Here is a 15,850-nt window from a genome sequence, read left to right as displayed (position 1 = left end):
TTGTGAAAATACAGGACACTTTCAACAGTAGAAGTTTTTCTAATAATATGGGAGATGATATAGCAAGAACGCTTATTTTTTCTTTTTCAGGAAGGACAAGGAAGCAGAGAATAGAGGTGAAGTCATTAGTGTAGTGTAATATTTTAAGTTTCTCAAGGATAAAATTCAACTCTTAAGTTAAATAAAATCAACTTTTTAAGTTATGTAATACATAATATTTCACACTGAGTTATTACAGTTAATTTTTTTTAAACCTAGTATATTTTGCTGTTGAAGAAAAATGACAAGAATATTTTTGCTCTTGTCTTTTATGTTTTTGTGACAACGTAAGATTGTTCTGCCGTCTCCATCCCCACCGGCAGGTCTGATTCCCCAGAGGCAAGAACTTTCAACTCTTTTGGCTGTTGCTTATGACATTTGATCTGCAGTTTAAAAAAATAATAGCTGCATTCTGCTATTTCTGAATCCATCAATTTTAAATATATTTATTTCCTTCCTCTTTTGGTAGTTCAGGATTTAGATCTTGTCATCCTTCCTTCGCCTTATCCTTTCAGTAATTATTTCACAGTGTTTGTTCTTTTTTTTTTTAACTCTTCCATGTTTATTGTCATAAACAAATCTTGTTCACTGCTGAGCAGAGGAGTCTTTTTCTTATGATACTTGATTTTTCCTAGAGTCAGTAATTAATTTGTATTTTGATTTTAAATTGTCTGTGTTCTTACTAGATTTTAACAAACGCTCCAATAAATCTGACAAGTCTTTTGGTCAAAAAGCTCAAGTGTATTTTTGAATCTTGCATCTATATCTTTCTTTTTTTCCTGGACCCTTCTTCCCACAGCTTAACAGCCACCTATTCTGATCAGCGTGGTTACTCTCTCAGCCTCACACACAGCTTTCATCCTGAGACGCCTCTTTGCCAACACACTATATTGTATATTCATTTTTCCTGAGTCTCATGCTTTGTATTTCTTTGTATACTCTCTTACCTTGCTGAAACAAATTTTTTGTAACTTACTGAAGAAGGATGTATGAAAGGCATATTTTTCGACTCTTTGCATATCTGAACATGTCAATATACTAGCCTTTCATTTGATTCATACTGTGATGGGGTAGAGAATCATTTCCCCTCAGAAACTACAAGCATTGTTCTGCTGTCTTCCCACGTCAAGTGCTGGTTTTTGAGACATCCAAGGCCATTGGGTTCCTTCTCTCTGGGTGATGTACCTTTTCTCTCTGGAAACTCTCAAGACAATCTTTGTCCCTGATATTCTGATGTTTTGTGGTGACGTGCCTTGGTGTGAGGGTCTTTTTTCATTTATCATGCAGGGCACTAATAATACCCTTTCACTGTGGAGTTTCATATCCTTTGGTTTTTAGAAATGTTCTTACATTATTGCTTTGATGACTTCCTTCTCTCTCACTGTTCTCTTTTGCAAGTCCTGCTACTCTGGTATTAAACCTCTGGGATGGACCCCCTAATTTTCTTATATTTTCTTTCTTATGCTTCTCTGATTTTTTTTTTCTACTTGCTTAGAGATATCCAGTCTATTTTTTAAATCCTGTATTACATTTTTAATTACAACTATGTTTTTTTTTAATTTTCAAGAGTTTTTTCTTATTTTCTAGTCTTCTCCCTTCCCCCCTTTCAAAATGGCATCCTCTTTTTATTTCCTGAAGCAATATTGTTTCTTATCTGAGGACACCAGTGATAGTTTTCCTTCTGCTTCCTTTTATTTTCTCTAAATTCCTCTTTGAGTTAGTTTGGCTTCTGCTTTCACATTAGAGCCTCTCTTCAAATGTCAAGTCCTTGATTGGCTGTTCACAGTAAGAAAAGGCGCTTAACATTAGTTGTTTTTAGTCAAAAAGGTGGGCGTTATTGGCTGTTGGGCTTCATGTGGGAAAAGAGAGCAGAGAGCCACCTTTTTCATAGGGAGGTCCCCATTCTTCAGCATCTGGGTTCTTGGTCTAGAGCCTTTCCGTTTCTTCTAGTCTCCTCCCTAGGGAGCGGCAAACTTGGTGGCCGCTGTGTGAGGCAGGGAGAAGGATGGGGTTGGAGGATACAGGCTCTCACTCAGTCCCTGTGCTTTCTGTCTGGCCCGTCACCATTGTCCTGGAGTTTAAAACCTCCATGCTTATGTCTCTAGAAAGTAAGCCTCTACTCCTGCAGGGTTGCTGAAGGGGCAGTTACTTTGGTGGGTGGCATAGAGGATCAGACCTAGAGGTCTAACCACTCCATATTCAGAGTTTGAGCCAATGCTATCATTTTCCAGACCTCCTCACATACCTGCTGCCTCCATACTGAGTCCTTCTGGGTTCTGCACTGTGAGCCAGTTCACTCTGGACCTGCATTCCCTCTCTAGGCATCTGGGTTGCAACCCACCCACTCTCTATCAGTGGGTCAGCACTCCTTCATCTGCTTCTGCCCTCCACATACATCGTCGCCACTTCTCACCTATCAGCTACTTTCCGTCTCCATTTGTCCTTCTGGGTTTATACCTTTTCAAACATAACTTTCATTTCAGAAGAGAGCAGAAATAAGCACCTGGGTCTAAAATGTGTTTTACTGAGTTGCCTTTCACCTGAACAGAAAATACAACTAAATCATTTTTTTAAAAAAGAAATAGTGTGCTTTCTAAAAATATTATGTCTTAATCTTGAAATTTTCAATAACGAGTATGAAGTTTTTATAAAGGGTCCAAATTACACTCCTAGGTTAAAAAATGTATTCAGTTTTCTAAACTATAATTTTAAATATGTGTAAGTTAAATCATCTGTACTATGCTTTGATACGTAATAGTCTGTTTTCTTTAGAATTTTAATTAAATTCAGCCTTGTTGCTGAGTTGCTTTTATGTTTAACTGTTTTTATACTGGGACATTTCTATTATAAATATTTTTGGATGTCTTTTTATGTTCTGTACAATGTTTAAATATTTTGTGTGGTATGTTTGTTTATCTTCCTCTCTTTCTCTTTGTCAGGCATTTGATTTCATTTCAATATAGGACCCAGCAAGAGAAAAGCTATCAGTTACCATTACTAGAATGTCTGATATTTTGTTTGTTTAAAGCCTCTTAATGTGCCAGGGACTGAAGTAGTAAAGATGAAATGAAATTATATAAACTTTAATAAATTTATTTCATCTGGGCTGCCAGAGTAAGAATATTAATTAGGGTTAATATTAATTTTGTATATATTATTAATGTTCACATAATTTCAGATAGCAGTTTTTTAATTGAAGTATACTTGACTTACAATATTTTATTAGTTTCAGGTGTACAGTGTAGTGATTCAGTATTTTTGCAGATTATACTCCATTAAAAGTTATTACAAGTAATGGCTATAATTCCCTGTGCTGTACAATATATCCTTGTTGCTTATCTATTTTATACATAGTAGTTTGCATCTGTTAATCTCATACCCCTAATTTGTCCTTTCCCCCTTCTCTCTCCCCTCTGGTAACCACTAGTTTGTTTTCTATATCTGTGGGTATCTTTCTGTTTTGCATATATATTCGTTTGTATTATTTTTTAGATTCCACATATAAATGATTAGGTAGCAGTTTTTAAGTGCATTTGCTACTTAGAGAATTGTATTGTTACCTCTGTTCATAATATTTAAATTAATTTTTTTTTTTTTATAAAGAAATTCACGTTCTTTTATTTATTTATTTATTTATTTATGACTCTGTTGAGTCTTCGTTTCTGTGCGAGGGCTTTCTCTAGTTGCGGCAAGTGGGGGCCACTCTTCATCGCGGTGCGCGGGCCTCTCACCATCGCGGCCTCTCTTGTTGCGGAGCACAGGCTCCAGACGCGCAGGCTCAGTAATTGTGGCTCACGGGCCCAGTTGCTCCGTGGCATGTGGGATCTTCCCAGACCAGGGCTCGAACCCGTGTCCCCTGCATTGGCAGGCAGATTCTCAACCACTGCGCCACCAGGGAAGCCCTAAATTAAATTTTAACTCTGAAATTTAACCTTAAAGTACTAAGATTCTCCCGATTGCCGGCCAACCTAGTTTGTAGGAGATGTTAGACTTATTTACGTAACTAAGGTATATCTGTCATCTAAGATAGATGACTTTTCATTGCCAAACTGAGATGTCAGTTTTAATGAAAAGTAGGAAGGGGTTATGGTATCACAAGATATAGTAGCTCCAACATATTCTTGAAGGTATATGGGAGGAAATTTTTAAAAGAACCCTATTATTTATGATGATATTAACATTTTTGGAGTCTATATTGCTGTACAGTAGTGTCCTGTTTACTATCAGTGGGACTCAATTCTGAGTGCACAGCAGAGTTACTTAGAAGTTAAGTAAACATATAGGTGCACAGAACCCAAGCTATACCTATAAGTTCAGAACCTCCTTGGTGGGCTCAGCCATTTTTGTATTTTTTTTTTTCTTCTTCTTTTCAATAATCATGAGTAATTCTAGTGTATATCCAGGTTGGAGAACCACTTACTTGTTAGGATTGAGTTTGTTTGCTATAGGAAGATAGCTAAATTTTGTAAAATTTAACAAATGGAACATGAGTTATGGGAACATTGATTCCAGTATAGAAGAAGTGAAATTCAGAAACAGCAAGACGAGAAAATATAAGAGTTTTGTGTATCCAGTAAAATAGAGCATTATCACTTGATGATTAGTTGAGAATTAGAATACCTAAAACTTAACTATAATACTGTGAATTATGACTGCTCATTTATTGGTGGCACTGATAGCATAAACTTTAGAAAATTACCATGAATATCATTCTGTGTTGTTTGAACATTATATTTGATCAGAGGAAAGGAAAGGGTTGTTTCAAGTTAAACAACTTTCTTTAAGTGCTGCTTTTATATGCAATGTATGTGAATGATGAACAAGTTTATTTTGGATCCATGAATTTTAGCCTCTTACTCCTCCTAACTAGCTCTGTGATCTTTTCTCCTCTTTAAAGTATTATCCATGATTTCTTGCAGGTGTGGAATTCTGTGGGATTTAATTCTAGGATTAATTAATTTCTAAGCTTGAGAAAGTAGAGTCAGTGCAATGGACATTATATTGAACCCATATATACATACCTTAATAACTCTGTACTATTCCATCATATAAATATACCATAATTTATTTAACCAGTCTCCTGATGGTAGACACTCTGGTTGCTTTCTACTACAACAGTGAGTTGAGTTATTTAGATTATCAAGTCAAAGATGATATATTTTAACCGTTGATCCATTATTGCCAAATAACTCTCCAGAAATATCTCACCAGTCAAGACTCCTGTCAATGGTCTATGAGAACATCCATTTATTCTCATACTTATCAGCTCTAGAAGTCACCAAAATGGAATATTTTGGCAGGTTGAAAGGAGAAGAATTTCATCCTGTGATTTTAATTTGTAGTTTTTTAGTTATAAGTGAAATTGTCCTTTCATGTATTTACTAACAAGTTATTTTCTTGTTTATGAGCCACTTGTATCTTTTCCATCTTTTCTGTTAGATTTTTCATCTTTTTATACTGATATATGGTGTTTTTACAAATTAAGGAACGAAGTACTTTGTCACATGTTAACAGATGTGTTTTTCAGGTTTCTTTTGGGTTTTCCATCTTGCCAGCAGCAATATTTGCCATTGTGAAGATTTAAATTTTGATGTACTCGAATTGATCCATCTTTTCTTTTATGGCTTTTGAGTTTGGTGTCTTGCTTACAAAGGCTACTGCACTCCAAGATAAATATATTAATGTATGCTTTCTTCTAGAACTTTTATTCAGTTTTCAATGTTTGGATTTTTTTATCCATCTGGCATCTATTGTGTTTTTAGTAGTAAGAGATTCATAGACTTTAAGAAGGAAATCTAGCTGGCAAACTTGATCTAAAATAAAATATAACATTTTAGTATATCCTTTCCTTCTAAAAGATAAAAAATATGTGATACTTGAAAGATATGTAGCTGATCCTTAGTAACCATGCCTGAAAGACTAACTGCCCTTTTACATGGTGGCCAATAAAGTTGGTAGCCTTGACCACTCTGTAAAATCTCTTTGAGAGATATTGTAATTATTTATGAGAAAAAATATTTTAAAATGCATTTGATGGAGGCATATTTTGTAAATTGGGTGTCCATCCACTGAATTTTTTAAAGTCTTTTTTAGCATAATTCTAGGAGACTTGACGTTTATATGAAAGGTCTTGCCTCTCTATTCTCCCTTCCTCCTCCCTCCCTTCCCTGATTTATTCATTACTCAATAATATTTATTGGGTGTTTAGTGTTGCTCATATGAAGATGTTAGGTACTCAAACTGCTTATAGTAGTGAGAGATACATGTAATATGTCTGTAGAAGTATTACCCAAAAAGTGCCCTTGGCAAGACATTTAATTATGGTTAGATAATATGTCGAAGGTAGTTCAACAGTACCTCTTTTCTCGTACTGGGATGAAGTAATTTGAATAATTAAAATAATTTATCTGGATATTAAATGTACTATATAAGTTAGAAGAGAATGAAGATGGTTACGGTGGGCAAAACTTTTACTGTAGGAATTCTCGTGACCTAAATTATACTATTAATTTCTTTTTGTTATCCAGGTTCACTTTGATGGCTGGAATAGTTGCTATGATTACTGGATAGATGCAGATTCTCCTGATATTCACCCCGTCGGTTGGTGTTCAAAAACCGGGCATCCTCTTCAGCCTCCTTTGAGTAAGAGACACAGTGATAATCTAAAGAAATGTTTCCATTTTCTTGTGTAGTGTGCTTAATATTTTCTTTTCCTCTACCTTCTCGTTCTATTGGATTGGCCAAAAAGTGCCTTCAGTTTTTAAGTAAAAATAAAAGACACATTCTTCATTTTCACCAAGAACTTTATTGACAACATATTCACCCTTTTTTTCCACTACCTTCTGCCATTTTTCAGGCAACTTCATAATTCAGTCTTTCCAAAACTTAATTATCTTTTTGAGCAAAGAACTGTTCCAGATGCCTTTTACAGTCTTCCAGTAAATTGAAATTTTTTCCATTAAGAGAATTTTGTAAAGACCTAAAAAATGGAAATCCAAAGGTGCAATGTCTGGTGAATACAGCAGATGAATCAGAACTTCCCAGCCAAGATGTAACAGTTTTTGCCTGGTCATCAAAGAAACATGCGGTCTTGCGTTATCCTGATGGAAGATTATGTGTTTTCTGTTGACTAATTCTGGATGCTTTTCATCGAGTGCTGCTTTCAGTTGGTCTAATTGGGGGCACTACTTGTCGAAATTAATCATTTGGTTTTCCAGAAGGAGCTCATAATAGAGGAGTCCCTTCCAACCCCACCATATACACAACATCACCTTCTTTGGATGAAGACTGGCCCTTGGTGTGGTTGGTGGTGGTTCATTTCGCTTGCCCCACGATCTCTTCCGTTCCACATTATTGTACAGTATCCACTTTTCATCACCTTCACCTATCACAGTTTGTTTTAAAAATGGAATGTTTTCATTACGTTTAAGAAGAGAATCACATGCAGAAATATGGTCAAGAAGGTTTTTTTCGCTTAACTTGTGTGGAACCCAAACATCAAAGCGATAAACATAACGAAGCTGGTGCAAATGATTTTCAGTGCTTGATTTGATAGTTGATATTTTGGGTATGTCAGCTATCTCCCACCTGGTATAATGTTGATTGTTCTCAATTAATGTCTCGATTTGATCGCTGTCAGCTTCAACTGGTCTCATGGAGCATCGTCCAGTGAGAAATCTCCAGCCCGAAACTTCACAAACCACTTTTGACATGTTCGATCAGTCACAGCACTTTCTCCATACACTGCACAAATCTTTTTTTGCATTTTGGTTGTGCTTTACCTTTCTTGAAATAATAAAGCATAATATGCCAAAAATGTTGCTTTTTTTCTTCCATCTTCAGTATTAAAATGGCTACACAAAAATTCACCAATTCTGATAAGTCTTTTTTTAAATGCATGCTAATATGACAGCTGTCACATAAAATCTAACAAAATTGTTTTGAAATAAGTTAAAGACAACTAAATACTACTAGAGCCATCTTATGGGAAAAACCGAACAAACCTTTTGGCCAACCCAATACTTCTCTACTGTACATTTCTTCTTTGGTTAATCCTTTTGCCTCTTACTGCATTTTTAGTTACCTGATAGTCAAAAATACATAAAAGAAAAAATTTAATATTTGAAAAAGTAGAGTGTTTCTAGACTTTCGTTTATTTAACAGTATCATCATCTTTTAAAACTAGTACTAAATTTTGGAAGACAATTTGTCAGACTATCAGAATTTAATGTATCAATGTCAATATACTAATAGTGATTTTATATTATAGTTTTGCAAAATAGTACCATTGGGAAAAACTGGACAAAGTGTAGAAGGGATCTCCCTGTGTATTATTACATACAACTGCATGCAAAGCTGCAGTCACCTCAATAAAAATTTCAGTTAAATTCAATTTTTTTAAAAAGGTACACTGAGAACTTGACATACCAGATCTCAGTTTTGGAGGAAAATAAATACATTGTAGAAAGAAAAATGTAGCAAATACATTATTGTCGGGTTTCTTAAAAATTTAACATGCCTTCCCCACCTGGTGGCTTCACTTCTGGATGCCACATAGAAGCTACATAAGGGCACCAGAATGCACAGACATGGTATCGGTTACAGTATGTTTAAAATAATAAACCTTGGAAACAAATATTGGTTAAATAAATTATGGTGCACTCATGCTACAGCTACAATGCAACAGTCATAAAAATATTACTATTGAGATGGAAAGATTTATAAGACATGAAGTTAAAGACCAAAGAAGTTTCAGAATCGTACATATCTATGTTGTGCCTTTTATGTGGCAAAATAAAACAAAACCAAAAACTTGATACATGTATATATACAAATGTAGATACATGTGGGAATGCTTGGAACATCTAAGAAGCTTACGCATTAACATGATTAGTCAGGAAAAGGAATGAAATGTGAGGGGAGTTGCTTGAGCGGATCTGTAACTGTTCTTCTGTATCCTGGTGTATTCTCTGAAGTTTTCACAGTGTGCAGGTATTCATATATTAATTATGTTATTTACTTGATCAGAATGTTTAGAATCATCTCATTATTTTAGATTTCGGTATCTCTGGAATTTGTGACATTTTGAAAGAGGGTTGGATCAAAGGTTACCATTTCACTGTTGAAGTGTGAACAAAGTCCTAGGGGAAAACCTTTAGAAGTAGAGACTTAAAGCATATTTTTAATTTTGTAGGACCTTCTTTTTCTGTTTATACATGTTGATTGAAAAATTGGATTTTTTTTCTCTATTCTGATCCAAGACATTTGACTCTTATAGCCTTAAATTTTTGCTTTTTTTTTTTTTTTTTGGCTTTTTAATAGGCCCCTTAGAATTAATGGAAGCCTCGGAACACGGTGGATGCTCGACCCCAGGATGTAAAGGGATTGGCCATTTTAAGAGAGCAAGACACCTGGGCCCTCACAGGTATGTGGTGCTGCCACTCAGGTAGAGATTCCTTACGTGGTCAGAGGGTGCCTGTCCCTTGTATGTGGAAGATAATGATTTCTATGTATACTAAATAGATATTAACTAATTCTGCATTCAGATCCGTATGAAAAGTGGTTACCATGGTGACCATGTAAAAATGAAGAGTGTATCTGTAGTTAAATTTGCCTGGGAAAGAATGCGTTCATGATTTAAAATAGATTTACTCTAGGTACTTGGCTTTTCTTGGCAACCTGATTAGTTTTATAGATACTGAACTTCTGAAATAGTCGTTTTGGGTTGACTATTAATAATGAGAAGAGGGCAGGCCTTGTTGAAGTATTTGTTTGGTAGAATATTCTATGATTGGGTGACAACAATTTGAATATCGAGAGGTGAGATTATTGTAGATTAGCAGCAAAGATCACAAAAGGCACAAATATAAATAGACAAACATCAGAATACATTGTCAAAAATAAAGAGTTTTTCAATATTTTTCTCTCACATCTAAGTAACTTAAAAGAAAGAGACCAAATTTGTACATTTGAAATTTGATGTATTGTTTAGGCAATTTGGGGTCTTTGTAGACACGTTAAAATATTCCTGAAATAGTAAGAAATTTCTGTGATTTAACTGGGATTTTTAGAGGACAGAGGCATCACCTAATTCACGTACATATTAAAATAATAATTTGTCAGTATAAGTATTCTAACTGTATGTTAACTGGATGGCCCAGTAATAAAAATGATTCCTTGTTTACCTAGTTTATACAGGTTGTGAATCTAGGTCTTTAAAAAATCTGAAGATTTCACTACCTGTTCCTCTAAGAATTAATAGGAATTGTTAAATTGGTGTGACTATTTTATCTTTATATAATTTCCTCTTTCTTAAATCTCTGCAGCCTCAAATGCTGCTTATCTTCCTTTTGCAACACTCCTGCCAAGTTTTTTTATGGGGTTCAGTGGGTTCCAGAGTAAAAGTCTGTGCATAGACAGAATAATGATTCCATTTGCAAATATCCATTTAAAAATCCTTTTCATGGCTTGTATGACTGCACACCAAAAGTTGTATGATTAAAGGGACATAAAAATACTGCATCTTAGAAGTGATTCAGTATTGGCAAGTGAAAGCAGCTGGATTACTCTTAGGCATTACAGTAGTATCTCCCTTACCCCCCTTATCCCTGTGGGAGATATGTTCCAAGATCCCCAGTGGATGCCTGAAACCTCAGATAGTACCGAACCCTATATGTACTATGTTTTTTCCTATACATACATACCTGTGATAAAATTTAATTTATAAATTAGGCAGAGTAAGAGATTGGCAACAATAATAATAAAATAGAACAATTATAACAATATACTATAACAAAAGTTATGTGAATGTGGTCTCTCTCTCTCTAAATAGCTCATTGTACAAATTTAATGCCTTTTCCATTTTAACTCAGTGCTTATTACACACTAACTTTCTCAGTTTGAGGTGTGACAGCAGTACTAACACGAATTTCTTTTTCTTTCTTCAAAATTTCACAGATAGAAGATTCGTTCTTACTGTAGAGTTTAGCAACCTCAGCATATGATTTTTTTCTTTCTTCGCGAGGTCGAGAACTGTCACTTTTTCACCTAAGGAAGCACTTCACGGCTTCCCTTTGGGGTACCTGGATTGCCAACATCACTACTGTTGCACTTTGGGCTGTTATTAAGTACAGTAAGGGTGACTTAACACAAGCACTGTGATACCTCGACAGTGGATCTGATAACCTAGGTGGCTACCAAGTGACTAACGGGCGGGATACGCTGGACTAAGGGGTGATTTGCTCCCTGGCAGGTCAGAGTGGGACAGCGTGAGATTTCATCACGCTACTCAGAATGGCGCACAGTTTAAAACCTATGAATTGTTTACTTCTGGAATTTTTCCTTTAATATTTTCGTACCTTGGTTGACCTCAGATAAGTGAAACCACAGAAAGCAAAACCACGGATAGGGAGTGACTACTGTATATAAGTCCAAAAACTCATTAGTATGCTAAATTTCCATTATATATCTATAAATTCTTTCATTTAGTAAATATTTTTGAGCAGCGGGTTTTTTTTTTTTTCCAGTAAGATTTATTGAGCATTTGTTTACTCTCTCTGAGCTTTGCACTAATTGTTTTACATGTATTGGATAACCTTCAAGCAACCCTATAATATAGAACTATTATTTCCTCCATTTTTTTGATGAAGCCACCATGGCACTCTAGAGGTTTTTCTAACTTGCCTACTTGACTGCTGGTGAGGGGGGAGCCAGGAATGGTGCCCAGTCTAACTGTGCCCTTGACCACCCCCCTCTCACTGACTCTCAGGGCACGGCTCCCTGAATTAGTCACAGATCCAGCCTTCAAAGAACTCAGGGACTAATGGACCTATAAAAGCTGTACATAATTTTATTAAAATATAAGATACAAAATAGTAACTAATATTGAAACTTTGACATATGTACCTCTCTACTGTACAACCCCAAGATGTTCATTGAACCAAAGGCAATTTGCTCAAATTATGAAGGAAAAAACGAAATCTTAAAAATGGGTGAATACTGACATTATGTTTTTGGGGGTACAATGAAAAATTTACAAAGAATTTTTTTTTTTTTGGTCTTCTGGGAAGAAAATCCACCTTGTAACAATGTCCATAATCTCTTTAGGAGAGCAGAGAGGTTTGCCTGTCACAGCAAGGTCTGTGGTGACAGCCCTGTCCCCTGCCTGATGGCACCAGCCATTCATTAAGACTGCCTTTCCCTAAGTGTACTGTGGACCTCTGAGGGTCCTTCAGCTGGTCCACACCCATTTCACAAAGTTTCAGTGATTATCTCTGGAGTCTTTTTTCAAAGATGAAGTGTTGTATTTGCTAAATGAAGGGAGAAATTATGGGGAGAATCATGAAAGATGTTATGGAGAAATGTGATCCAAAAAAAAAAATCTATCAGTATAATTGGAACCATAGTGGGGAATGACTCATTGTTTTCTGGAATGAGAGAGGAAGAAGTATACCTCATGGCTTAGAAGCCATGCATTGATAAAGGAGTTGTGTTCATTTCCTTGTCACGTATCAGACATAACCGGCAGATCTGTATATAACTCTGGGTCAGGGATGCGATCCAGAGAACTAGTGTCAGCTCCTGCCCGTGTCCTATATTCCCTTCTTTTCAGCCCTTTCAGCTGGCTTTTCTTAGTCTCCCTGAATATGCTGTTCTCTTTTCAGCACTCAAAGCTCTTTATCTGGCAGGATGTTAATCCTTACTAGTCACAGCCTGTTTTCCATTTCCTTGGTGGACTTGTGGAAGAGCTGCTGCATCATGGCTATTCTTTAAAAGGTTCATTTCACTGGCGCTTATTTTTGTCCTTACTGAGAATGCTGTGCTTAGGAAAACATAACGAGAAAATTCTCTTTGGATTAATCTACTGAGAAACCACATAAATCAAAACATGCATTCTTTGCTTAGATAACAAGGAAAGTTGTTCTTTTGGCACGAATAATCAATTTTATGAACATGTAAGCAAAAGCCAGTGTTTTGACTAGCATGTGTTGTTATAGAGTCTCCAGAAATTACAATGGTTGTATTTGATCTAAGAAGTGTTAGAAATAGAAATGTGTTCTCAACAATGAAATGTAAGAATGTGATGTTTTTCAGTGTTAAAATGTAAACAGTCAGGGAGTGAGTTGGATGTGGATATGGTGTTCTCCTTTCTAGGGACGTTCAGGAGCCAGATGACTTAATTCTATCTCTAGCAAGACAGCATTAATATTGGTTGTGTCATGGTGTTTCCCTTTGTTGATTCATTCATTTGGCCTACCGAGAGGTCATAATGGGAGGAGATTAAAGGATAACTAAAGTTATATAAAACTAAATGTTCTACGTATCTAATGCCTTCAGAAGTAAATGTTTCCTGTGTAAGATTTTATCTTGGTGAAATTAAATAAGAAAAGAAAAAAACAGAGAGTACTTCCTGCAACCTTAAAGGATATTTATAAAGTCCATGGAGAGTTTTAAAAAATTGGTAACTCTGGATTTATACCTGCAAACTATAGTCATCATATTCGTTCAGCATCCATCCATTCATGGAACAAACACTTATTGAGTGTCTGCTGTAGGCAGATACTGGGTTAGGTGATGGGCTGTACCGAGGAGAGGGCCCCTACTTCTAAGGAGAAGAGTGTGGTACAAACAGATTTTTGGAGAGGCATGAATGAGTCGCACTCGGAGAGAAGCATCACCTTTTCCTGAGGGAAGCAGAGAGCCTCTATAAATGGGGCATATTATGGAGTTTTTAATGCTATTGTTTATTTTTGCTGATGGTCTTTTACACAGTAGGGGTTAAGTGTTACTCTTCTTCTCCTTTTAAAATAATAATCCTGGGCAAGATTTTTTTTGTGGCTTCCTATTTGCGAGGCACTTAGATCTGTTATCTCATTTAATTCTCTCAGCAGTTCTGTAAAGCTGGCACTGTTCTAATCTCTGTTTTACAGAAGTGGGAGGAGAGATTTAGAATGCTTGAGAGAGTGCCCAGGATCAGAGAGTGGCAGACCCGGGATTCAGCCCAGGCTTTTGAGGCACTTAAGTCACTACTCTTAACCGCTAGACTCTCATGCAAAGCACAGTGGCTGGATAGAGCATGTATTTTATAGGTTCTTGTCTCGACAGAGTGTGAGAATGATTATGTGAGCACTTAGAAAACTGAAGACATTGTCCAGTTGTTTAAATAAGTGTATTTATAACTAAAAGGGTTTTAAAGGTGGCAGTGGAAAGCAGTGAACATGGCAGTTTTCCCACCTTTCCTAATAAGCTGGACCAGTCTTTACAAGGAAAAACTGCCTTCTTACAGTGGCCAGTGGGACAAGTATTTGTATATATAGCAGATACGGAATTATTTGCTAATAGAACAAGCGTGCACCCTAATAAAGTCCTTACGGTAGAGAGCTGTGTAATCCTGTGTGAATCTGTTCCCCTGCCTTCTGAGGACCTGCGTAATGGTAGAGTTGTGTGTACACGTATACATGCGTGTGCCCATGACTAAGTACACATGTTGTGCCGTGAGCCATGCCTTACTTACGTTTTGTTACTAGAAACTTAGTAGACGAGAAACTAGAAATGATTATAAGCCTAATGAGAACCCACTTTTTCTACAGAAGTTTGATCAGCACTGCTCTGTTTATAAAGTCATTCACTTTTAAAACTGCATATGAATTTTATAAACTTAAAAGTGAGGAAATTGGCCCAGAGAGGTTAAGTACTGCCTCAGTTTATATCAGCTACGTGACAGTAGCATCTTGCTAGAAGGTGGCACTCTCAGATGGGTCACGGATTAGGCATAAGGAAATTGCAAGGTACTTTTTGCCAGTGTAGTGTAACGATTAGGAGACAGCCAGAGTTCGTACTCTAATGGGATGATACTAAGCAAGTTCCCTTTTTAAAGCCGCAGCTTCAACATCTATAAACTGAGCATTAGAATAGGAGTGACTTCCCAGGGTTGTGGGAGTTAGATGAGGTGATGCAAGTAAAGCACGCAGCCCGGGTAACGCACTCAGTCTGTGGTAATGTTTGTCGTTGTCATCTTCATTTTACAAATGAGAAAACGGAGTCTTCCAAGTTATGCCTGCTCCTTGTGGATAAAGCTGCAGAGCACATTTAGAACCAGATTCCTGATATCCGTCTGGGGCATTGCCTATCCCTCTGTGTACACTTCATTTGCATTTTTTTAAAATTTTATTTATTTATTTATTTTTATTTATTTATGGCTGTGTTGAGTCTTCGTTTCTGTGCGAGGGCTTTCTCTAATTGCGGCAAGCGGGGGCCACTCCTCATCGCGGTGCGCGGGCCTCTCACTATCGCGGCCCCTCTTGTTGCGGAGCACAGGCTCCAGACGCGCAGGCTCAGTAATTGTGGCTCACGGGCCTAGTTGCTCCGCGGCATGTGGGATCTTCCCAGACCAGGGCTCGAACCCGTGTCCCCTGCATTGGCAGGCGGATTCTCAACCACTGCACCACTAGGGAAGCCCTTCATTTGCATTTTGTGGCATCTTCTTTTTTTTTTTTAATCACCTCCTACTGTGGGAACCAGCTGGCTTCCCTTTCTGCCCCAGAGTAGTTGTAAGAATAGGAGGTGTGTAAACCCATTTGAGTTTTCTCAGGGTTCAGAAGGAGAGAAGGTGTTAGCACAAAATCTATAACTGATCAGCGTGTGGTTGCCTTGATTGATCATCGTGGCCCATTAGTAAATCTTTGCTTGGAAGGCTGTGATTGTTTCCCCTACTTCAGGGTGAGAATTTGAAATTACCCTCTGGCCCTAGCAATCGAGAAACGGGGGATATTTAAGTGGCAAGTTTCATTCTGGTCTGCAGTCTTGCCTCTCT

At 36.8% G+C, this 15,850-nt stretch overlaps 1 protein-coding gene across 7 annotated transcripts in view; it reads left to right on the top strand.

Moving 5' to 3' along the window:
• The window catches only part of L3MBTL3 (L3MBTL histone methyl-lysine binding protein 3), a 119,638-nt gene that overhangs the window by 69,558 nt on the left and 34,230 nt on the right, over nucleotides 1–15,850 (top strand). For all 7 annotated transcript variants that reach the window (XM_059941946.1, XM_059941948.1, XM_059941947.1 and 4 more), the window contains 2 exons: nucleotides 6,567–6,681; nucleotides 9,361–9,463. In XM_059941946.1, coding sequence (XP_059797929.1) covers nucleotides 6,567–6,681; nucleotides 9,361–9,463 — 218 coding nt within the window. The remainder of the gene's footprint in view (nucleotides 1–6,566; nucleotides 6,682–9,360; nucleotides 9,464–15,850) is intronic.

Source organism: Balaenoptera ricei, chromosome 12 (genome assembly GCF_028023285.1).
Source record: "Balaenoptera ricei isolate mBalRic1 chromosome 12, mBalRic1.hap2, whole genome shotgun sequence".
NCBI classification, from domain to species: domain Eukaryota; kingdom Metazoa; phylum Chordata; class Mammalia; order Artiodactyla; family Balaenopteridae; genus Balaenoptera; species Balaenoptera ricei.
Note: the sequence above shows the minus strand (reverse complement) of the source record. Positions and strands in the feature narration are given on the sequence as shown.